The sequence below is a fragment of the Corvus cornix genome, chromosome 10, assembly GCF_000738735.6.
Source record: "Corvus cornix cornix isolate S_Up_H32 chromosome 10, ASM73873v5, whole genome shotgun sequence".
In the NCBI taxonomy this organism is placed as follows: Eukaryota; Metazoa; Chordata; class Aves; order Passeriformes; family Corvidae; genus Corvus; species Corvus cornix.
This window is the reverse complement of record NC_046340.1, coordinates 11,528,325-11,554,118: the sequence shown is the minus strand read 5'-3', so window position 1 is coordinate 11,554,118 and position 25,794 is coordinate 11,528,325. Positions and strand designations below refer to the sequence as shown.

General features: G+C 43.6%; 1 protein-coding gene across 2 annotated transcripts in view; it reads right to left on the bottom strand.

The window, feature by feature from the left end:
* SMAD3 (SMAD family member 3) overlaps window positions 1–24,839 on the bottom strand; it is a 68,171-nt gene extending 43,332 nt beyond the window's left edge. For both annotated transcript variants that reach the window (XM_010390931.3, XM_010390932.3), the window contains exon 1: window positions 24,552–24,839. In XM_010390931.3, coding sequence (XP_010389233.1) covers window positions 24,552–24,757 — 206 coding nt within the window. In that variant the 5' untranslated portion in view covers window positions 24,758–24,839. The remainder of the gene's footprint in view (window positions 1–24,551) is intronic.
* Between the last annotated feature and the right edge of the window lie 955 nt (window positions 24,840–25,794).

The following is a 25,794-nucleotide window of genomic DNA, read 5'->3' as shown; positions in this document are numbered from 1 at the left end:
TAAAAACCAAAGTCAGCTGGAAAATAAAATTCCATCCTCAAACAAGTTCTGTGCCTAACCTGTTCTTTGTTTTTTCATGTAGAACTCCATCCCTCATTCCATATTAATGCACTAAAATAACCTGAAAAAATTGGGTCAGCAGAGCGTGAGTCCGAGAGGAGCTGGTGAGCCCTCAACACTCAGGGGAAAAAGTAAATATCAAGGTGTTCTGTCAGAGATCCTTACAAAACTCTAGGAATGCAGCTTCAGGCATCTGATTTTGCAGAATCTTTGATTCCAGAATGAAAAAAAACCCAAACTAAATCAAATCAAAAATAACCTGGCATATAAATCCAGTTCAGATCCTACAAGCTCTTCTGTAGCAGCCACTATGTGCCATAGGGAAGCAGAAATTCATCTAACTCTGAAGCACTGAAAAAAAAGTCACTTAACAGAACCAAGTTAGCAAGGACAGTTTGATGACAGTTTTCCCGTGATGACAGGCTTCTAAAAGATATGCCAGTTACAATAAATATTTCCAAAATAGATATCTGGCATTAAGTCGAGAGAGCCAAAGGCTTAAAGATGTCACATAACATAAATTCAGCTCTGTTTAATTTGCAGTTTCTGAAGCACTGAAACCCTGGGCTTGTTCTCTTTTCCCTTTCCCCTCTCCCTTTTTTGATATGCCAAATCCATGACCAACACAAGAAACTTCTTTTGCTCGGCTGTGACTAACATTTATCATTTGTGTATAAAGTAGCCATTATTCACCCAAATGCGAATTCAGCAAGTGCTTTTAAAAATCACCCACCCCCCAGCAAGAACCGCAAACCAAACAGCCGCCCACACCCCGGCTGGAGCAAGGCTCTGCATTCCTGAGCGCTGAATAACAGGAGCCTCTTTGAGTCCAGGCTTTCTTGCTGCTCCTAAAGCCTGGGAGAGATCTTCCCTTAGTGCAGAATCGGTGCTGCAGTGGCAGCTTGGGTCACACCTCAGCGTTCACCTTAATTGCTTGCTAAGTGCAGCTTAAAGATGCTCCTGATGTCTTTTTCTTATTGAAAAAATAAGTAAAAAGGGGGGGGAAATCAGATTTTTTTTTTAAGTACACATATGTATGTGTGTCTCCAAGCAATAAAGTATAAAGGAACAAGACCCCAGTCTGCGTCCCTGAAAGACTGAAAGCAAAAAGAGCTCTCAGATGCAGCAGCTGGGTGATCCAGTTCCAAACTGATGCCAAAGATGACGCCACTCATCGTCACCGATCCGGGCAGAAAAGCCAACCCTGACACCAAAAAGGGACAGACCCACCCAGAACCGATTGCTTCACTCAGCAGGAACAAAGCCCCTGATCCTGGAGGGAGTGTGAAGCCCAGAAAGGCTGGTGTGGATCCCTGCTGGTGCAGCAGGGCCCGGGATCTGTCCCGGCTCTGCGGCAGCTCCCTGGCAGTTCTGATCCCGTTTCTCCCTGCTCTGCCCATCTCCCCCAGCGAGGCCCCCTTGCAGTGCTGGACAGAACAGGGCTCCAGGGACGGGGGCAGCACACACAGCTGCTCTGGGCTAAAACGGGACAAATATCCTGAGAAAGGAGCAGCAGCGCTGGCTGGAGAGCAGAGAAAGCTCACGGAGCCTCCAGCAGCTGCAGAAGCAATTTGGGGCAGAGGCCCCCCCTAGAACTCCCCTCAGAGTAAAACCACAAGTATTTCCAAACAATGAAACCCAGCCACAAATAAATTCTTAACAATATGCAAAAAAATTGCTTATGTTTGAAATAATTTCTTTACCTACCATGAAGTTGAGTCAGTTCTCAACTTCCATTTGCTCTGTCGGCTGGGAGCCAGCCAGGAGAGCCCAGCCTGTGGGGTGGGAACAAAAGCCTCACCTCAGAGTCCTGGAAATGCTGATATTCCACATAACACCTTCCCTCCACACTTCCAGGGTTGAAAAGGGAACACCTGAGAAGTTTTGCTGCACACAAAAGTAATTTCCAGATTTGCAGCAGCAGCTGGATTTGAAGATCTTTTACCAGCAAACACAATATCCCCCTTGACTTTAAGTCCTGTATTTTCCTTTTATCCAGCATTAATGTAACATTTCCATGCTACGGAGCAGTCATGGAGTAAAGCATCACCATCTGAACACTGTTGTACCACAGTCTGCATAGCCATTTATTTATTTATTAGGCTGGGGAAAGCATCAAATGCTTTGGGGTTGCTGCTCTATTCCATTCATGTTATGCTTTAGTTTGATTGGACTTTTACAGGTCTTTGAGGCAAAAAAAAGGCCAATAAATCCAATACTGAAGACATTTTAAAATGGGATTGCCATTTTGAGTAATTGACTAAAACTAGGTATAAATTAGTAATTTTTTTTGCTGTAGAAGGTAATCAAAATCAGGCGTATCAAGGCCCAGAGACCTGATTTTCTTTTGCTGCCACCTTTGCCAAGATCTTTTTGGGAAGGCCTGGAAGCTCCTTGATTCCTCACACACCAGCAGATACCCAAGGTGCTGAGCCAATATGATAATCCTGTATTGCTAAATCCACTGTTTCCCCGAAAAACCTTGAATCACATTCACTTGGCCAAGGACAGCGGATGTTACTTTTTGCAAAACCTGTCACCACCACTTCCAAGTCAGCAAAAAACTGCTGGAGAGAAACAAAATTCCCCCAGGCACATCCGATGGGAACGTTTGGCCCACTCTCCTTCCTCCCCTCACCTTTGTGTGCCTGAAAATGAACAGTCCAGGAAACAAGGACAAAACATTTAAAAATAAAAATTTTGGCTACTGGACTACTGTAAAGCCTAGGAATTTTTGTCCATAAATTAGAATCCAGGCCTCACACAACAAGTTATTTTGGTGAATAAAAGAACACCCAGAGAATGTGTAAATGGACAGAAGAAAGAACTCTTGATGGGTTAACTGAGTAAAAGATTCCAAGGAAGTTCTATTCTGCCTGTATTGATGGAGTGAGTATCTAGCACTTTACCCCCAGAATGGGCTCAGCACAATCAATGGCTCTCCAGAACTGTCAGCTGCTGCTAATTTACACTTCCATAGTTGCCATCTGCTATTCAGCCCTTTGTGACACAGCCACCAGCCCAGGACCTTTAACCAGCAGGGGCAAAACAAAACTACTCCAAGACAGAAATTTTATCCATGTCCCCAACGGTAAAGGAAAACATTTAACCCAATTATGGTTCATCACTCCTAGTCTGGGTCACACAGCCAGGAAATCGTGTTGCAGTATCTTCAGCCATCCACCCTGAATTTCAGAGAGAAATCAAAGATACTCATTGATATCTCAGGTAAATTAATGAAGACCTGAGAATTCCAAACAAGAAAAAAAAGCTGAATGATCCTCAGGTGCATGAGTTCCTGAATGCTTCCTATCGTTTTCAAAGTATATTTTATGTACCCTCATGGAAGAAGGAGATGCTTAGCTTACATTAAAAGCAAGTGTCACCAGGAGGATTTCTTTATTCCTTTCAGAGTGTTCTGAAAATTATTTTTTTAATTCATGCTGTTGGTCTGCCATTAGAAATATTTTTTTTTTAATCTGCGTATTATTTCCCTTTGAAATATGTGCTGGTAAAACACAGCACCATGAAAAACTGCAACACAACTCATTGCTTACACCTAACAGTTCCAGCACCTCTTAGGTGTACAGTGCTGGAATTTCCTCCTTCAGAACTGCTTCCCAACTCCAGCACAGGATGCAGATCCCAGATTTGATCAGAAAAGAAGGGGAGAGATCAAAGATTCCGCGAACTGGATGACAAATATCCAACTGTATGAGTCAGTCCCAACAGAATCAGCATGATAATGCTGAGCCCTGTAGCCAGGATTATAGCCATGGTGGAAACAATGGGACATATGGGCACAAGGAATATTCCTCTTTCTTTAAAACTGTCTATTGTTTAAGAACAAAGCAAACCACATCCAAATACATCTGGCATCAACATCTAACAGTTCTGCAAGCATATCCTTCTTTTCAAAGCCCCAAAAAAAAAACCTGTACATCCGAGTATCCCATAAATTTTGCTCGAGAACATGATGAGCCTGGACATTTTCTGGAGGAGGAAGTGAACTCCCACATTGTCCTGCTCACCCCAGGCTGTTCCTCCGAGAGCCAACTGGCCCCATCCCACCTCCCTCCTTCCCTTTCATGCGGCCTCGGGCACACTTTCCCTAGGAAAGATGGTGGCTGGGAATGGGCTGTTTGTCCCACAAAGGCAATTCATTCCGGGTGCATCCCATCCCCTGCTTAGATCTGAAGAGTGTCTGGGAAAGAGGGCAGCTGGGAGCTGGCTGAGTTTTGCCCTGGAATGCGATGGAAGAGCTGCTTTTAAACCACATCGTCCCTCCTGCTGCCAACAGGAAACGGCTCATGTGCTGCACTGAGGATTAACAGCGAGGAATATAGGAACATGCTCCCACAAACACTGGAGACACCACAAACTACTGCATGTGAGCACCCGGGAAATCCAGAGATTCAGAAAATACTGGAGCGCTTCCTTGTTGTCCATGTATTACACCCTGGATGCGATTTCTGACTGAGGGACCCCAAATAGGAACAAGCCAACCCTAAAATTTCCCCAGAGAAATGAAACATTATTAAATGCACATCAGGCTTACTTAGTGACAGGCTGTGACATTCCCCTCACGATGAGAGAAAGAACAGGGCCCACTTAAGGTCCAGTTAGGGCAAGTTGGGCACCAATTTCCATTTGTATGTGGTATTTTGAGCAAAAACAAGCCAAAACGTATGTGAGCAATCTCCTTTCTTCTCAGCCTGCATTTGAATGCTTGGTTCCCAGGGTGCAGCTCTTGTCCAAGTATTGACTTGAGCTGAAGAAATGAAGTGGAAATTAATCACTTTGCCATTTTAAACAGCTTTCCTCCAGCTTCCAGGTTTCCCCAGACTCATCCAAAAAAAGAGTTTGGTCAGAGCTTAAAGGTTTTCTACATTTCTTCGTGCCTGGTTAAAGTTACAGGTTGTGGTTAAGTCCAGAAAGTCCAATTATGTCACTGCACACACACACAAACGGCACATGTGAAACAAGGCTGACACTGGAGAGGCATCTCAGCTCCCACACATTTTGTGGAGTCAATTCCTGCTGTGAGACCATCCAGGCAGCCCAAAAATCTGGGGCTGAGCTTTTCAAACCTGCCAACTTTCTGTGTGTGTGCAATACTACAGCTGCACACACGTTTCTGTCCCAGAAACCCTGAGCAGAAACAGAAGTGTCCCAAGCTTTGCCTCCAGAGTTTGCATCACAATGAACAATGTTGGCCACTGTCCACACAACCACAATAATGCTTCCAGCATTAATCACCTTTTGGCAATTTACACCACAACAGTTTATAATCTTACCTACTTTAATGCCCCAAAAGTGTCAGAGTTCATTCTGCACTAGATTAAACCCAAGAATAAAGTAAATAAAAGATTCCACGGAACGGCAACCACCCCAGAATAGGAGCCCTTTTTCTCTAACCGAACTCACAACACTGGAACCCTGAAACAACAGGCAGAGAGAGCTTCTTCTGGACCTCAGGACCACTCAGGTAAATGCTAAATAATTCATCCTTGTGCTCATAGGCCTCTAAGCTTTGCAAGAGCATCATCCTATCAGTCAGTCAAAAGGAGTATTTCTGATTATTCCCTGGAAGTGCAGCTTTCCAGGCACAAGTTCAAGGTACCAGCCTCAGCTCAGCAGAACTTAATGCTCAACTCATGTTCAGCAGCTTGGGACTCCACTTGAGGATCATTCTGCCATCATGAGATGTATTTAAATACATCTTTCAGTGCTACTGCAACACCTCCCAGCCCTTGCTGGATGCCAAGGGACAGGCAGATGTCTTCTGCTGTCTTAAACCACATGGGATGAAGGAAAATTCCTTGCATCCCCTCAGAGCGTGCGCTCCTCACTGAGACTCCAAACTGCTTTGCTTTGCTAAGCACTTGTAAAGCATATTTCAAATAATTATAATCCTGAGGTCTCCTCTAACATTACCACAATGTATATTTATTAAGTTAAAAGCTCAAGCTGCTCCCAAACAGTTATTTAACATTCATTGCAGCTTGTCCAAGCAAGCCCTCGATGCTCTGCAAAACCCTGCTCTTCCCTCAGGGCAGAAATGCTAAGCGTAGCTTGAAACAAGACACTGTTTTTACCCATAAAAGAAATACTTGAAAGATTGGTAATATCTGCCTTTCCTGCACCCCTCCTGAAACTGTAAAATCCTACTAGATCTTAAATAAAAACAAAGATAAATAAGAAAGAACATAGCTGATGTTAATTTTCTATTTTTCCTAAAATTGTGGAAATCACACTCAAATCCCAACTCTGACTTGCTTCATTGTTGCTTCTAACCATAGCACAGGTGAGCTGGTTCATCACCCAGCACTGCTCTGCTCCTCAGGGGTGCTGGGTTTTTTAATGAAACTTTATCAGAGACTTCCCTGGGCAATTTGCCCACCTTCCTTCAATAGCTCTTACTCTCCAAAACTATTTCTAGGCAAAATCAGAAGTGCCACAAACAACCACAGGGCTTCTCCATGTGGGGAGAAGGAAACCTCTGGAGTCACACGACAGGGCTGCCTCTGCAGAGGAATTTGGGAAGTTTGGGTTCCATGGAAGCGTCAGGCCATGGGGACACCCACATTCCCACGTTCCATCCCTCTCCATCAAGAGGCAAATCCCAGGCTTCAATTTTGACTAAATCAGCAAAAAGGATGTGACTTCTCAAGTGCCTTTACCCTCCTGGAGCTGGGTTCAGAAAAGTCCTTTGAAGGAGCACAAGCTACAGGGGCACACAACCCAAAACATTAAAAAACCCCATCATGAGACAAAATTTAACATCACCTGACTTACCAACATTTGGTGGGAGACTTCTGCAGGCAGGCACAGGGGTAAACTTTATCTCCAGTGAAAAAGGTAAGACCCGCACAGAATTGAAGACAAGCAAAACTCAGGGCAATCTAGCTCTAGAGTTTTCTCAAATTTAGTTTCCTTCACTACTAGAGGAGAAGTTTGGTTGATAAAAGCTAATTTTCTAAACACAGTGCTTTTAGACTTCTGTAAAGCAATCAGCTGCATACAGCTTGGTAAAAATAAACCCACAAAAACAGTTTAGGGCAAAAGAAAACAAAACAAAAGATATGAGAGTTTCAATCCATTGTTACTATTAAGACAATGATGAGTGAGGTCTGAATCCCGGCAGGGTAAGAAGTATGTTTACTGAAGGGGAAAAAGGGAATAATGCAGGACTTGTCAGTCTGGCCAGGAGAGGTAAAATGAAGCAATGCTGTAAGATGACACTGGGCCAATTGCAGCTGAAATATGGTACCTTTTTATAAATATGAGGAGATTATTAGCTGTTTAAAAAAAACAAAAAAAAACCCAACAAACCAACATAGTGGAATCTCTGTCTTGGTATCTTTAAATAAAGGCATTTCTGAAAAACACACTTGTCCAGGTTACTAATTTCAATAGAGGTCAAAACTCTACCCACAATCCTGATTTAAAAGTGCACCATTTACAATGTATTAGAATGGGTGGTCTTGTTGCCATAAAGATAAAAAGAAACTCTTAGAACTGCAGCAAACTCAGAGACAGCCAGAAATGGGATTATGCCTTTTAATGGTGTTCTACCACTGGGCTAAATCAGTGGTGTAACATGAAGGCACATCCTCACTTGGTCCTGGAATGCTTCCTTTTGTTTTATATTTGCTGGCCCACAGAGATGTGATTACTGGAAACAAGGAGTTAAACTAAATATCTGAGGTTCCACTTTCTTTAAAACACTTTAAAAAAGTAGCAAATAGATATTTAGTAAGCAGACTGCAGTCACTGCAAGCTGAAAATTCACTTTACGAGCAATCCTGTCCAAAACGCTTCTAGAGTCCAAAGAAGCAGCAACCCTGCTGTTAAATAGATCTGCTATGAAGAGTGAAAAATAAAATTAAAGCAATATTACTGCAGGGAGAGCATTTCTCAGAAACACATGGATGTGACAACAGCTCAGGCAGTGCCACAGCCCTGCCCAAGCAGCTGCAGATCCCAAGAAGGGAATTACATGGTTAAACTCAGACATGTGATCAGTTTCACTGACTTACAGGAGGCTCAATCTGGCAAATTCTTCAGAACATGCAGGACTTCGAGCACGTGTGAATGTGGTTGGGATCATTATTACGAATCCTAAGGCTGCACGGGGCAAAGGAGCTTCCTCCAGCTCTCCACGGACACAGGGGATAGCCATGGGAAGCTTTGCAGAACCGAGTTCATGGAAATCTTAATTTTAAAAAAGCAGTTCTTAAGGTGGGGAAGGTGATAAAAAATCCCCAAACAACAGAGTGCAAAATCCCCAACGAAATTTCAGCGTTCGTGTTTAGAGATAAATCTTCACCACACACCCCCTTCCCCCACAGAAAAAAAAAAAAGACAAAAATAAACCACGAAGGGAAGGAAGAAAAAACCTCATGATTTTTTAAGTTTGTTTTAGGCCGACTGTAGCAACGGCTTCACTTGGCTTTTATCTGCTTTTGTGGTGTTCTCCAGCCCTGGACTGTAAAAGCAAAGTGCTCCACACACAAACAGCAGAGGGTTTTATAGAGCAGTCTCCTTTGTTACTGATGGAAATTAGAGACAGGTGTTGATCCCAGAAGGGACAGTAATTGCCATGCACAGAGAGAACCTGGGAAGCAGAAATACCAGAGGCCCTGAGCCTTTATTACCAAGATAGCTGTAAACTCCTGCCCGGGGCAGAAACCAGACCAGTCCGTGAGAAACTCGGCTCTGGTGATGACTCTGCTTCACACACACATTGGAATAAACGCTTCCAGATTTCATGTCTCGCAGCACACCATTACTGTTATTCATTATTTGCTAAGAGATGACAGAAAGCAAAGTATCATCAACAAAAGAATAGAAAACTCCACAGCTCCCCCACAGAATCCTTAGCCTGGCTTTGCACAGCTCCCTCCAGGGTGCAAGTCCAGGCTGTTTTTCCTCTCTGCCTTTCCAAGAGAATAAATGAACAAGTTGAACAGCTTGTGATATTTGCATGACTGGAGCGAGAGCATCGGAACAGTCTGAACAGCCAAAGTCTAAAGAGTTTGCAAGGAGTAAAAAGCAGTTTGTGACAAAGTCCTCTGAAGACCCTCACCTTGCTGGAGTTACTGCAAGTATTATTATTAAATCTGTAATGGCAAGCAATTTCATTTCCACAGTAGGCTCTTTCTACTTATTTCCAGCTTAGAGATAATCCCACTTTTATTAGGTGCTGATCTATCACTTTATGTATTGCAGAGAAAGAGTCCAAATGCCAGGGAATGAGAGGTTTTAGCTGAAATAATTTCATGAGGGGCTTTAGTGAAGGCAAAAAGACAAGGAAAGTAATGCTACACTGACTGGAGTTGCATATGGACACCACCACCCGATGGCAATAATATGTTAAAATTAGACAAGATTCTTTTTATGTAAATTAAAGGAAAAACATTTTAAGGAGTGTATTTTCAGTACACTCCAGGCACAATTCCTGTCATTGACATTTGCACGTCCATATTCTGAAATATTCTCATCTCTGACAAAACCTGAAGTGCTGCAGCTCATTTTCAGTAAATTAAAGAGTGCCATAAAGTTATAGGATTTCACATCTGCATTGTCCAACACATCTGGGTAGCAGACTATTTCACGTGGGGAGGAAGATTAGGCAACTGCCAGGTAATGTTGCCTCTTGTTCAGTAATTATCTTATCGTGTGCAAGGAATGCCCGAATTGCAGAGCCAGACTTGTTAAGAAGATGGAGCAGGATTTCATTTATGCGTTGCACAAGGGTCACTCGGCTTCTCACGTTCCACACGATGCCAAATCCCTGCTGAGTCCAGCTACACCCAGGCAGTTTTGCACCCACATCTGACTTTGTTGTAACACCTTGCTCCAGCACAGAAATGCTTTCAACACTCAGGAAAAGTGCCAGACTAAGGATAATGCAAGAGCTCAAGTTCTTCATTAAAGGACATGGCCACTAACGGGCCACTCACCTTACACAATAAACAGCATTGAGTGTTTTCTTTGAAGGGGACATCAAAAGGTATCTGAGTTTGCATCTTCAGTGCTTGTCACCTTCCGCACAGTCCCCAAATGGCCAACTGCAGTGGCCTTTTGCATGTGGTTAGGTGCCTATTCACCATGAAAACATGACAAACCTATTTGCTGCCGAAGCCACAAACTTGTATTGAACAATCCCTGGTAGCAATGGTGACAGGAAACTGCCAGTCAGTGGTGTGGGATGTGAGAAAACAAAACCCTTCAGCACAGTCACACTCTTCAAAGACAAGTGGTTCACCAGTGAGTAACATTCCTGCAGTGGTTTGTAGGTAACAAGAGCTACACTCATTGAAGTGGAAACCATAAATAAAATTATGTTACTGAAGCATCATTATCATAATATGTAGAGATACGACAGTATAAAAGTACGTGGAAATCAGGCAATTCAGAGCTGTCATTTCTGTTACACACTGATGAGACTCAGCAGCACAGCCAGAGATGGCTGCTCAGTCCAAATCCACTCTGCTATTTATTGGCATATGAAGAAAATATTTGGGTTTAAAGTAAAAGATAAAAAAATTATTGACAAATAAAAGCAGAGGTTATTGCTATCTCAACTTCCACCAACATAATGCCCCTTGCTACACCCAGCTGCATCTGCCAGCCCACTGCACACATTCACACTGGCTTTTGGCTTCTTCAGCTGGGGAAAAACTTCATTTAAAACTTCCCAAAAGAAACCCCAAGGTGCAGTTTCATCCTTGTGAGCTGCTGTTCAGCACACACACACTCACAGTTTCCTCACTTACCTTCTTCAGGCCTGAAAACTACTGCAGGAGATATAAATATAGACAAATTTTAAACACTTGACTGGCTCTCTCTCCTCCACTCTTTTGTGCCAGGAGATAACATCAGAAAACTAAACTGGAGAAAGGTTATCCTGTGGGCAAGGCTGTACACTGAATTCCCAAAGGACTGCCAATTTCAGATTAGGCAGCACTCCTCAGTCCCCCAATATCCATAAAACAAACTGCATCAGCTTTTGTGAAGCACAAGACTTGTTTGTCTCCTGTTTATTCTAAAACATGTTTATTCTAAAGAGAGTAAGTACCTTGTAGTAACAACCTCACTTGCTGAAAAAAATACAAATTAATTAAAAAATATCCTGCAAGCTGGCTCTGGCTCCCACTTGACATGAGGTGCAGTTTTTAACCAACAGGAATGAGTTACTGAATCACTGGTAGAAATATGGGCTGTGTTTTGAAACAATCCTTGTCTTCTAAAAAGAATTCTTGGGTGATTTAATTTATAGCAATACAGTTAGCATGTGCAGTTACACTGGACCAACTTTCAGTCACCTTTTGACAACACTCAACCCTCAAATAGGCCTAGAAAAATATCCTTCAGAGCTCCAAGTGGCACAGGGACTGCAAAGCAAAATTAAGGATGAAATGTCATAGGATTTCTAAAATCAAGAGGTGATCCTAAAGCAGAAGTGTGACCAAGTCTTTTGTGCTTCCCCAGTTCCTCTCTCACAGTGATGTAAATTCAGAGCAGCTCTGCACATGCAAAAATGATGGCCCTGAAGTCACACAGGTGAAAAATATGTGACTTATTGAACTAATAACAAAAATCACCCCCCACTCAGGCTTCAAACCCAAGAACCTATGGCTGGATTGTTTTACACATTCACACTGAGAAATGATCTTTGCTTTCAAAACAAAGAACATTTTTGTTCCTTTCCTTGCCTTCCAAGTAACCATCTTTCCCTGTTGTTTAAGGTTCTTAGCCACAGCACAAGGGAGAAAAATAATATTTAAACAAAAAAACCCACCCCAACCCCTAAACAAATAAACAAAGAAAAGCACAGGAGAATGCAAGTCACAAAGGCACAAATGAGCCCAGAGTCTCTGGGCAGCTGCAGCTCAGGGAACAACTTCAGCAAGGCCACCAAGCACCAGGCCCAGGAGGGGGGGAGGAATGTCACACCCATACCCACCAACTACTGGAATTCCCTCTCCCTGCTTTTATGCCCCTAATGCAACTCTGATCAGCACTAGAGCTGACTGGAAAATCATTATCCCATTATTTTATTTATGTGGGCATATGTAAAACTAAACAAGTGGTTTGTTCCAATGGTAATAGACCATTAACATTTTTTAATGAAGTTACAATACTTTTTTTTCCTCCACAGAATGATTAATTAAATACCATGTTCCGATTGAAGCTAATTCTATGGGATACAAATTTTTATGTATATATTAAAAACCCTAAATATATACATACACATATAACAAAATATAAAATTGTTCTAAAACTTTTAATGGCCTCTCTCCAGTCCTAAATGTCCTGCTCTCCTCTCTTTTACTGAAGAGACTGTCAAATGGACACAAGCAATGGCTTCAAGCACAAACAGATCTTTAATTGACTGTCAGATAAATTGGAAACATATAAACTTTGAACACAAAGTCAAAAGCCAAATTAATAACAGTGCTCATTAGCTCTACCTCCCACCTTTCCTCTTTCTTCTGGAATAGCTGGTCTGGCAGTAGAGCAGAAACTCTGAAATGCCACCCTAAAAATAGAAAGCAAGAAAAGAGGAAAAAAAAAGGGGGGGGGGGGGAACAGGAACTGAGAGAATAAGCAGAGTGAGAAGCTCTGTAATATAAAACTGTCTCCAGCTTCAGTCATCAGCCAATCATAATCCAATAAATGCTTTTTCTTCTTTCTAAAATCAGAACACTCAAATGGCTATTTTTATTCCTGTTTAGAAGCAGCTCTCTCAACAGGGCCTTCAAACCAGCAGAGCCTGGCATGAATGCAGGGAGTTACAGGACCCCACTTCAGGCCAGCATTTCCAAGACCTTCATTGGGTCCATGGGTTCATTTGTATCTGGCACCAACTTTGTTTTACACCACAAACCCCATTAGGGAACAAGTGGAGAAGTAAAGGGAGGAAACAGAGGGGATGTTTATAAAAAAATTATTCTTTCAACCCTATTTAAGGGTGCTCCCTTCATGGATTTCTATCCATCCAAATGGCTACTCTGTTCTTCCAATATCTCAATACACATATTTTCCACATGCAGCCACCAGGAACTGCAATATAGATAGGTTTGAATTTAACCTCGTTCTTGGGTCACTCAGGCACACCAAAAAGAATTGCTGGGATCTCTAAGGTACTGGAAAATCATGGCAGAAAGGCTCCATACTCATCCTAAGTCTGGAAAATATGGACATAAAAGGAAATAGCATCTCTTGAGGTTTATCCTCAGCACTTTCTTACTTCCTTTGTGTGGAGAAGCTGTGAATGCCCCACCACTGGAAGTGTTCCGAGGAAGGTTGGAGGGCGCTTTGAGTAACCTGGCTAAGTAAAAGATGTCCCTGGACATCCAGGGAGCTGGACAAGATGAGCTTGGAAGGTCCCTTCCAATCCACACCATTCTGAGTTCACGATTCTAAAATGCTAGAGGCTTCTTCCTCTATTTAACTGAAAATTAGTTTTATGAATATAAAATCCACATGTTCCAAATTATTAGTAACACAGAGAGAGCAGCTTTTGAACTGATTCCTGTTTTCCATCCAGAGCACAGGAAAATGCCACTTCAATCTTGGATATGGAAAACTGCAGCAGGCCTTAGGATGCCTGCACCAAAGTGCTCCTTTGCCCCCATCAGCCTCAGGTAAGTCAACCCCATTCTCAGGACTTGACTCTTCCCTTCAGCAGAAGAGGGTAAAAATCCTTCTGCTAGAAAGGATTTAAGATCAGAACTCTGGTATAAAATGAGAGGCCACAAGCACTCCCCCTTCAAAAGCACGTTGGCCCTTCAACACAATGAAAAGGTCTTTAAAAGGACTCAGTGAATATTGTATTGTAAAGATTTTTTTTTTTAATGCGAGTAGCTGCCAGCATTGGAGCTTAATTGTTCTCCTTCAAGGAAAGTAGCCATGTAAAACACACAGGGAAAAATCCAGAGGCTGTTTTGCTCTCAGCTTATCTAAGTAACCGTGATCTCAGAGGTTACTCTTCCATCCTTAATTTTAGTGAGGAGATACTTTAAATACCCTGTTTCCCACAGCAAGGCTTCAAATTCATCTTGCTTCAATAGCTTTGAAAAGAGCATTTATTTCAAACTTGTAAATGATTTAAAAGAGAACGTTTAATTAATAATGTTGTTTCCAGCCAGATGGCCAGCTATTAGTTTTCAGTCATCCCTTTCAGAACAATTCCCCACAAGTCTTCAGATGCAAAGTGGCTTTGAAGCAAATAGATGTGAGTGTTCAACACTCTCAGAGGCTGCCAAAACATTCAGTAAAAGACACAGCTATAGGTACAGAAATTGCATCTTTCCAAGTGGTTTTGCTGCAGGTCATGGTTGTAAAAGTCCACTAGCAACAGACACACATTTCTTTCATTTACCATCCTGTATTTGGATGGTATTAAATTCACATATGGCTATATAATATTACTTAACTGAAAACATGAGGCTACATGTATAGAGTTTCCCCTGGACTTGTGCTAACAGACCTCAGACTGGAGCTCAGGAGCAGAACACTGTGGTATGACGTGTATCAACCAGTCAAAATATTCCATGTGTACAGGAGGCACTGCTACAGAGATGAATAGATAAATATTATGCAAGCCCAGCCAAGGTTTACCACTAAACATCTATGGAATTCTAATATTCTCACTGACGTAGCACCTATATATTTTCAAAGAGAGTTTCCAACAAAAATTAAAACTGCTTTCTTAGTACAAATGAGTTGCTGAGCAGCAACAGAAAGCTTTTTAAAGCAGCAAGGTAATGGGGTTTGCACCAGGTTTTTAAAATCTTGGGATTTTAAGAGCTTTCCCAAGTGTAATTAAAATCTCTGACAGGCAAGGACTGTATTTGGGAGGTAGTTAAGGTACAAGCAGGGTGCGATGTTCTGCTCAGTTACACAGTGGTGTGGAACAAACCCTGATGTTTTCAGCCTTCCCTAACCACAGTGTGCATTCATTATGCAGCAATCCACAACTGAAAGCCCGTCTTTATTCAGTTATGATTGGCAAAAACAAAGATGCAATTGCAATTCTATACCTGAACTTTCAGCCTGTAGTTCTCCCAAACAAAGCAAAACCAGGCTGGGGAAAAAGCTCCAATGATCAGCTGTCTACCTACACACGAGTTATTTATGGCATCTAATTCAGAGCAAAGCTCAACTCAGTTTGCAGAGTGCCAGCAGACTTTTATTGGCAACAGAAACCGGCTACAAAGTTGTATCAGCTTCAGTAAGTGGACAGTGACTATCTGCTCTTTAAAATTTGCCATTTAGCTGTGTAAAGCTTCATTCTACCACAGTGGTTTCAAATCTTCTGGTCTGCACTTTCCACCATTCTTCTGCAAAAACTGGACATTAAAAAGAAAGAAAATTTTTAATGGAAAACGATGACATGAAACGGGCCAATAGGACAGATTTGACTGATGGTGAAGCTTATACTAAGTAAGTCAGGTAAATTTAGGCCCAAGAAGCAGATATGGAAAAAAATTAGCCAACTCATCTGTAAGTTTGCCAATCCCAAGCCTGCAGAACTCTTACATGGTCATGAATCCAGCACCTCCAGTGGCCACTGGAGTCTTGCTCGCAGGTTCCAGGCCAACATCAATAACTATTCCAGACTTTTTATCCCACAGGCTGCTGAATGTTGGGAAAGCAGGGAGAGGTGTCATTAGCAGGCCTTGTGCTCTTGAGTTCAAGGCCCGTAATTGTGGGGGGCTTTATCTAGGAAACATTCCTCCTTCCTGTGCTTGTGTAGCTGTGGGGCAGGGGAGGGGCACACTGGAATAAGGGCTTTACCACTGGTCTGAAAGCTGGTTAAAATAGCCAAAAAAAGAAAGAAAAACAAACAGAACAGCCCAATGCCACCTACTGCCCAGGCACAGGATCACCCACTCCAGAGCTACCTCAGCTACAAATGTGGAGGGTCTCTGCCCAGCCTCACCAATGCCCATTAGCAAACCTTCAATGAAAATGAGCGAACTCCTCTGAAATTTAAATGTTTTGCAGAGAAGTATCATTTTCATCAAACTTCCAGCTAAACCCTGCCTGTCTTCCTGCCAGATTTCCAGCCCAGGCCTGACAAGTCCAGCGTTCCTGGGGCTGGAGCCCCCAGGTCTCTCAGGCTCTGCTGGGCAGGCTTCAAATCCTGCAGAGAATAACCCACAGAAGCCACCAAATCCCTGAATTTAAAAGGGAAAAGTGGACAACATTCAACCTACAAACACCCTCTCCCCTGTTTTCAGTTCACTGCTTTCCTGTGCTGGTCTGACTCTCCTTTCACTTGCCTGTAAATCAGAAGTAAATTTACTGAAATCCATGCAACTACACAAACACAAAAAGTGGGAAAAGCTTCCAGCTGCTTATTAGCTTTTCTTTTAGATGGAGCGCTTTTTAAACACTGATAGATTTTTTTCAGATACTGTTACATATGTGCTACAAACTGGTTCTGCATCTGAGTCCAGGGGAACAACAATTTGTTCAACAAATAATAAGGACCTTGCTGTACAGCTCCATATGCATGGAAACCACAGACTTTGTATCCCTATCAAAAAACCCCACATCTGGTCTTTCTGAGAATAACAAAATTAAAGGTGCTTGTAGTTGGGTCTTTGTCTTCCCACACAGCAACACTGAAAATCCAGTTAATGGAGGGAAAGGAAATTCAAGGAAAAAAGAATTCTCCAGCTGTTAAGCACATAAAGCAACAACAGTCACACATTCAACACAGAAACAGAGGCATTCTCACGTGCCACAGATGTCTTCCTCTCAGCCCAATATTTTGTGAACCTTAACTGCTCCACATCTATGAAGAGTAAGTGAATTTCTCTTTTCATGTTCAAGCAACTAGAACAGGAATGACAAAGTTTCTCCTCTTTTCTTGTGAAAACGGAGAGTCAGTGTCAGCATCCATCATTCAACCACTGCTGGCTGCAGCTTCACCACAAAGGAAGAAATTTCTGTTTTGACTTCCTTTTTAAAAAAAGATTTGAGTTATGGTTAATGAACGTCACCATTTCAGAAATAAACTCTGACCTTTCCTGTGACGCAATTTGTAAGGAAAATTTACTGAAATTCTCAACTGCAAATGATAAAGTGAGCTAAGGACGGTTCCCCTACTACTTTCACCCTGAGAACCCTGGAGAAAGCAAGAATCCCAGGGAGAGGATCAATCTCCTGACACATCACCCACTGCAATCCTCTCTCCAGGATTCACACCCCTCATTTTCCATAAGCTGATCCATATTCCTGTGGGGCTGGAAAACCAGATGGTCCTGTCATGGGGTCAGGAACACAGCCCACCTGTGCAGGTGCTCCAGGACAAGGAGGGCACACACAGAGCACAGCTGCGCCACCTGAAATGTGCCACCTCCTTGCCCTGATAACCCCAGTACTGAACAGCGAGTGAGCTGAGAAGGTATTTCTTGTGACGTACAATATTTATCAGGATCACCCCTTCACCTTTCCTAGACTCACACAGGTTACATTACTCACAGGTAGGCTTTACTGGGGTTTTAAGCACGTTCTTTCACAAGGCTCACAAGTGAAAGATGTAATTTTCACATCTCTCTCACAAGTGAGAGCAGCTGCTAATATCAGAAGTCTGCAGCACACACAAAATCCTCCCTTGCTGCTGAAGGAACAAACCTGGGTACCTGGAACAGTGTGGCTACAGCAGCTTAGGTTTCCTTAGCTAACAAAGATTTCCTACTGGAGCTCATGATTCCTGGGTGATGCTTTAAAAAGCAGGGTGTTATTTCTTACCTGGTTGGGCTCTTGTGAAGATAAGGGTTTTAACTTGGTTGGGTTTTTAATGGGGCTGCTATTATTATGCAGGAATAGTTTATTCCCACTCACATTTGTGACCTCTGAGGAGCTGAGTCTTTAGGACAGAAAAAAAGACCCCGGGCTTTATGTTCTTTCTACAGAGCCATGGTACCTGGGGTAGTCAAACTTCCCTAAGGACAAGTCCCCCCACTCTGGTGGCAAAGAGATGCAGCAAGTAAGGATCAGGTCTAAAAGGCTTCATAATACCTTTAAAAGCAGCATTACTGCAACAATCCACACATTATTGGCTCCCCAGTTACACAAAGTGGTGCTACAGTGCCAAGAGCCCAATTTATCACCAATTCCAAAAGGAATTTGCAAACATCTGCTGGACCTGGTGGAGTCACCCTGTGGAACTGCAGTGTCTGGGCAAGAACCTCTGCCCTGGCTTTATTTCCCTCGCTCCTGTCCCTTCCTTCTCTGCCAATCAGCACAGGCAGCTCGGGACTGGAAGAGGGTTTTTACACAACACATCAGGGCAGACAAGGACAAAAGCTAATTAGGACTATTCATAAGCCTGGCTGGAGGAGTGCTGCATCCCATCCCTGAAAATTTAATTGCACTCAGTAGAGGAAAGCTAAAATATAGTAATAATAAAAAAATAACCCAAACAACAGAAAGAGATAATTTGGGAATAAAAACTGATTTCAATTTAATTCAAGCACTTGTTGGCCCTATTTATTTCATCAAGTAGTTCACGCAGGATAATGGCATTACTGTGCATCTAACAGCATTAGAAGTTCCTAATAAATTAACAAGTGAAAATTAATGGCTGCTCAGTCCATTAAATCTTGTTAATTTTATTTCTGTTGTAATAATATAGCAATCACAAGTTTACATTATTAAACCAATATTTATTAGAAGAACTCATTCTAATTGGATCCCTGATGTGATAATCCCGTACAGTGTGTATTTCTTTATTTCATCAATTTTTTGCATTTATTTCTCATTATATTTAAATGACTGCAATATTCAGGGTCTTTTCCTAATACTATGAAAGTTAAGCAACCATTTTAAACATCTTATTTCACACAGATTCAACACTTACTACACAATAAAATGAGAACATCATGAATCCCTTCAGAAGCTATTTTAACTCTTTTAGTCTCTTGAGAAAGGGGAGAAGAATAAAAGGCAGAGATATGAATATTTGAAAGCATCTTAACAATGGTAAAATCTATTTTTTCCCCCTTAGCCTTTCAATGTCCTGGGTAAACATTCTGGTTGTTTTTCAAGATAAGAGGTGTTTTACCATGATTTTAATGCAATGGGTAGGCTGGCCTGCACAACTCAGGTAAAAAAATAAATGTAAATATTGACAAAAGGGTTTCAGTTGTAGTGACTGCTGACAGAAATTACAAAATTTAGGAGACACCTTAATAAAGGGCTGGGCCTGTTGTGCTATTCCAGCAGCAACTCCGTTGAGGGGAGGGACTGCAGTGCTGGACCGTAACTCCTCCCCAACCTCCCTCCTCTCCCAGTTCCTTGTCTGTGCCACAATAATTGAGTGTGTAGTTGCTCCCTAACTGGTTGTACCAACGTTATTGCTCGAGCCTGACAGCGGTGCTTTGTTTTTGGGAATGCCATGGTCTGGAATACAACAACTCCACACACACTATCCAGACTGATGTAAGAGGCAGGAGCAAGTGCAAGGGTGAGGAGAAAAGGTTGGAGGGGCTGCAGGGAGCAGAAACCTGTGCCCAGAGAGGGCGGTTTGACCTGTGGGGAGATGGCATAGAGGGAGATGAGAAAAGCACTGATGGACAAGCAGGACTGCAGGCAGAAGGTCATGGAGTCGCACAGAAAAAGCTGAGTTGGAAGGGACCCACAAGGATCCTTGAGTCCAACTCCTGGCCCTGCACAGGACCATCCCCAAGAGTCACAGCCTGTGCCCACGAGTGTTGTCCAAATGCTCCTTGAGCTCTGTCAAGCTAAGGCTCATGCGCACTCACCGTATTTTCACCTTCAGACCTGACCTGCAAAGTCCCACAGAAGGCCACAACAGCTGCTCTGTGGAGCAGCCCTCAGTGCCACAGCTGATATGGGAGGGCACTGCAGCAGCACAAAGGTTGGGGCAGGGCTGTAAAACCTGCCCATAAAGCTCGGGAGGACAGAGGTCACTGACACGGATTTGCAGTGGCAAAATCCCCAGCAAGATGGAGCTAAGCAAGGAGATGGCAGCCAGAGGGTGTTTGCACTCGGGGACAGGACTGTAACCACCACTGCACACCAAGGCTATGCCTCTGCAGACAATCTTAGACCAGGCCACGAAATGTTGAAGCTCCTCACACACACGGAAAAACTGAAAACAAGCTAGTTTGAAGTTGGCATTAAAAATATATATAAAATTGCACATGGACACACAAAATTGTGACTGGTCCTTTACTTATTACTGCAACCAGATGGGCACCAGTCCCAAAAGAAGAGCATAGAATCAGAGACTATCCTGAACTGGAAGGGACCCACAAGGAGCAAGTCCAACAACCCCAAAAATGTGGGGTTGTGACACCACAACATCCTTCAGGGTCTTGCAGACAGCCTCTGCCACTTAACATATTCACAGCTTTCACATTTTCCTGGTATCACCTAAGAACATGATCAATTCCTGTAAACATTGTGTGGTCAACTACCAACACAACAGAAGCTGTGCTCACACCCAAGATGTTCCTGAAACACTTATGCATTATGTTCCTTATGTATTATCCCTGGTTTTTCCCACCAAAATGTAAATCATTTAAGGAACACCTTGTTCAGTGGCTTTTAAGAAGCAAATGTGGCATGTTTCCATTTCAGTTGGTACATTCTACCCTTATCAGATGAGTTCCACAAGAAATAACAACCCACCTCTCTCCAAAACTGTTTTCTAAATTAAAAAAAACCCCACCACTTAAAAGAAGGTGCTCCTTACATACAGGAATCCTGGCTCCCCTAAAACCACTGGCAATACCAAAACAAATAAATACAGTAATGAGTTCAAAAGAAAAATGTGCATATGAAAATGTATTGCAAAATGTCATGAGATTCATGTCTTTGTGTGTGTAGCATCACTAAAGCTTTCGAAACAAAGCATTTACTATCTCATATAGCAAGACTATAGATACTGCACAGCTTGTAGAAATTACTGAGTGCCCATCACCTGGTCTGGTTTCTGCAGATCAGACCCTATAAAGGTAGATTTAAACACTCATCGCAGGTCAGACTAACACACTTCATTTCTAGGGCAAATGCTGCTGGTTTCTCTGGTGCACAAAACGGCCTCTCTTCTGCCCAGAACAGTGTTAGAAACTCTTTTTTTTTGCAGGTTTGTGTTAATGTCAGATGTCGATTATATTCTTATTATATTTTTGGGTCTCAGAAGGGAATAGAGCCACCAAAAATTTAAAAATTCTGCAAGCAGCTGGAGCAGATCTTTGCCTGCTCACAGAGCAAAGCAGAGAGGCCATGAACACCCACCTGGCTGTGCTGGGTAGGTGCTAATGGCACACTTGTCCTCAGGTTGGTCTGAAAAGTGATAAAAATGCTCATCCCGAAAGCTGGGCTTTCAAGATAATGCAACTGTGACAAAGGATGCATTTTAATGGACAGAAGAATTTGTTTTCAACTTTATCACCCGATACAGAATGAAAAAACCTTTCTGCCAGGCAGACCCACGACTCACTATGTCAGCTCTGACACCAAAGGCCACCAGCTCAGGGCACGGAGGTTTAAAGTGAAGGTCCTGCTGGGGCAGGATGGGCTTTGGCAGCTGTGCCCAGAGGAGGAGGGAAGGAAGATCCTCTAATGGAGTCATCCTGTGCAGCACCACCACCAAGAGAAACCATTAGGTGGTCTGAGACCAGAGAGTTTTCAGGTGGAAATTACTTCTTCCTCCAGCAGTGAAAACAAGAAGGAAAAATCCTTCTTGCCAGGAGAGTCACACTGAAATCCTTGAAGGCCTCTCCAGCCTTTTGCTGTCTGCCACAACAGAAAACCTGGGGCCTGAGGTGTCTGTCACACCACCTTCAAAATGGAGCACTTGGAAAAGTAATACATGCTGAGCAAATACACAAGCAAATAAACTAATCCTTGTTTACTTATCTGTCAGGAGATGGCATGTAGTACATATTTCCAGATCTCAGCAGATAAACATGACAGCAAGAACACATTTGTTATTCTAATTCCTTAGCCCTACAACAAAACAAGTATTTCTTTCCTGTCCTTTCTTCAACACACCCCACCTGATCAATCCAGGAATTCGCTGTATAGCCTTTATTCCCACAAGCAACGTTTCTGCAAAGCTCAAGCCCTTTTCCATGTGAAACTTGTTCCGTCTCATGGATACGATGGCTAATTTTGGACTTACCCTGCTCCTGCTGGGCCAGAGTCATCACTGGCATGGCTCCACTGTAATTCAGTCTACTGATGCATTACAGACAATGCACAACATGAGCTAATCCTTAATGATGCTTTTCGCCCCTTTCTCCCCCCCGACCTATCATTTGAGAAAATAGTGAAGTGACATATGTAAAAATTATTAAATGAAAATAAACAAACAGCAAACTAAACCCATGGTAAAATTGTCTTGCAAACACTTATTTCAGATGACACAGTAATCAGATTCAGGGATGCATTAGGACAAGCAGTGCAGCCCAGAGGAAAAGACACAGCTCTTAAAGTCACAAGGCCTAGTTAGAGCTCCAGCTCTGCACTGACTTCATAAGGACTGTTCCATGCTCCCACACCATTCCCCAACCTCTGACACACAGATATTAACATCTCGGCCCAGGCTAACCTAACCATGCTAATTTCTAAGCAATAATAAAAGTACAAATGAAGTTGTGTTTAAAAACCAATGCCAAGGTATAAGGGGCTCCCACCAAAACAGGTTGATGCCTCCCCCACACCGAGGTTTAAGATCTGCAGCATCCAGGCTCAGTGTCATAAATTAATATGAAATGTTTTAATTTCTGCACAGATTTTCTTTAACAGAGGAAGAACAGACATTCAGTACGAGCAGCCAGAACAATCTCTGAAGGTGAGTATATTCATGACTTGTGGTATCTGTTTGTGTTGTTTATTTTCAACCTTAATTTTTTTTTTTAAGAAAGCATTGTATTTGGCCCAACTCTTTTCTTCCTTTAAACCATAAACTATCAAAACTTTCCTTATCTAAACCACCTTGTTAGGAGCCACAGAAGTTCCACGGGACTTCATGCTCTGCTCCCTAACGGGTCAGCATCTGCCAGACACAATACCCAGGTCACAGCAGCAGGGCTGCTCCAGCAATTTTCTTCTTTTGAAATGGTAAATATTTCAGGGAAGTGTTTTAAACACGGAATTACCTACGTGGAAAGCATGCTGCTTACCACGAATTTTAAAAATATAGGTTTTAAGGCATTTGTATTGTGTGGTGGCTCTACAGGTTTTGATTTCTGCTTCAAGTAGAAGCCGGAGCAACTCTAACAAAGGCTGAGAGCTCTCATTTCCATTAACTGGCCAAAATCTTAGCCACAGTCATTCACCACCAAAAAAGATAAGGAGACTTTAGCTTTCCTTTTAAAAAAAACACTACAGTTGTTGGAAGAAAATTTTAGGAGTTCCAAACATCCACATTTTTAAGCTACTTGCCTCACTTTTTCATGCAACAGATGCTGCTTTGTATCAGCTCCTGCATATTAAATCATTCTGACAACCAAGAAAGCATACATTTGTTTGTGCCAGAGAGAAGCATGAATACACACACACACAGATATCTTCTCACGCAGAAGCACACAATTATACAGCATTCAAATATTTGGGATGAACTTTGGCCTTTGCTTAAAAAAAAAAAAAAAAGAAAAAAAAAGTACTCTCAAACAACAATCAGCAACAGACCCAGCAGTCATCTGGCTGAGCTCACAAAAATCAACAATCTGCAGCAATAAAACACCACTTGTGGGCAGCCATTTGAAAGTTACTTGGAAAATTATTCTTAGATGGAATACTTTTATACACGTCTTTTATGATTTATGACGGCCCTACGGATCGAGCTCGGAATGGACACTAAAAATAAAATCTATGTTAATTCAAAAAATGGAGGAAAAAACCAGCTATATTCACCCTCACGAGTGTGGGGTTTTTTTTTCTTGCACTCCAAACAATCTCCTTCAGCTCTGCCCTGTGCATTCCCAATTTTATAAGTAATTCGAAAACATCAGCATAGTAGGGCTCTAAATCACCCTTTCAGAGGAGTAATATGGAAGAAGCCAAACAACCCAAACAAAACCGTTTTCCTGACACATTAATCACAAGAAAATCTTAATGCAACAGCACTTGAGAACACGCTGAAACTTTTGACAATGAGAGTACCCTCAGTGAGTGGAACTAATCCACAGCGCTTCCAACTTTTTTTCTTTTTTATAATCTCAGCTCGAGACATATTTTCTCCACTACGTTTTCTCTCTCGTTACTAGAGAGTAATTCAATTCTGTAGCCAGTTACGGGGTTTTTCTGAACTAGATAAAGAACAGGCAGAGAGGACCAACACCGCACCAAGTGCCGCAGGGCCGGGAAGCAAAACAAGCACTGTCCAGGCCCTGCCGGAGCTCGGGGGATCCTGGGGGTCCCTCTGCTCCTCGGGCCCCCCCGCACCCCGCAGGGCCCCGGGAGCCGCGCCCTCCGCGCCCCGGTACCTGGGGATGGTGATGCACTTGGTGTTGATATTCTGCGTGGTGATCGCCTTCTCCAGCTCGTCCAGCTGCCCCGTCTTCTTCAGCTTCTTCACCAGGCTCTTCACCGCCTTCTCGCACCATTTCTCCTCCTGCCCGTTCTGCTCGCCTTTCTTCCACCCCAGGAGCCGCTTGACGATGGGAGGAGTGAAGGGCAGGATGGAGGACATGCTGGCTGTGCCGGCAGCGGCCGCCGTCGGCTCCGCGCTCTGCCCGCCGCCCCCTGCGCTCGGCCCGCCGCCGCCTCACACCGCGCGGCCCGGGCGGCCCTGCCCGGCCCGGCCCGTCCGCTCCCCGCCCCGCGCTGCCTCAGCGCCGCGGGCTCGCAGCTCCAAACTTTGCCCGGAGTTCGCCGCCTCTCCCCGGCGGCGGCGGCGGCAGCTCCCTCCTCCTCCCCCTCCTGCCCCGCTCTGTGTGCGCGGAGAGGCGCCCACTCCAGCTCATTCCCAGTCTGTCTCTCATGCAAATTGCCTGCTGGCCGCCCCAGCCCGGCTTCCACCCCCTCCTTCCCTCCCAAACACGCTGCCGAGGGAGGGAGGGAGGATGGAAGGAGGGCGGGGAGGCGGCCGGCCCGTCGGGAACTCCGCGCCTCCATCGCCGCCCGCGGTTCCGTGCGGGGGATCGCGCTGCGCAGGGCCCTGGGCCCACAGAGAGGGAAAAAAGCCCAGGACCAGGACAAGGAGAGGTACCCAGACAAACCCCACCGAGGGGAGGCAGCGAAAATAAACACAAGTGTAAAGCTCCCCAGCTGTAAAGCCCCACAAGTGTAAAGCCCTCTCAGTGAGGGGAGGGGACAAGAGGGTCCACAAGGTGGCTGCAGCCCCTGCCACGGCCGTTTCGTCCATGGGAAGGTGCGTTCCCACACAGATGCCTGAACACACTTTGGCCAGCCGTGCTCAGACAATCAGCTGCTTTTTGTTTCAGCCCCTTTAATTTACTATTCCATTCCCTCATCTTTCCACCCCGAGTAACAGGTACCCGAATAATTTTTGCCCTGTATCAGACACAAACGACACCCTGGAGGTGTTTACCACGGAGCTGGTCAGAAATTCTCAGACGGAATATTTTTGTCAGAGGACGGCAGTTTGTTCACATCTAGGTGTTTTGTAGAGATGCTTCGGTTTGGGCTGACTCAGGGTGGCATCCAGGTACATTTCCAGTTTCTAACTTTCCATCTCTGGGCAGACTGGGCTGTCACACTTCCCGG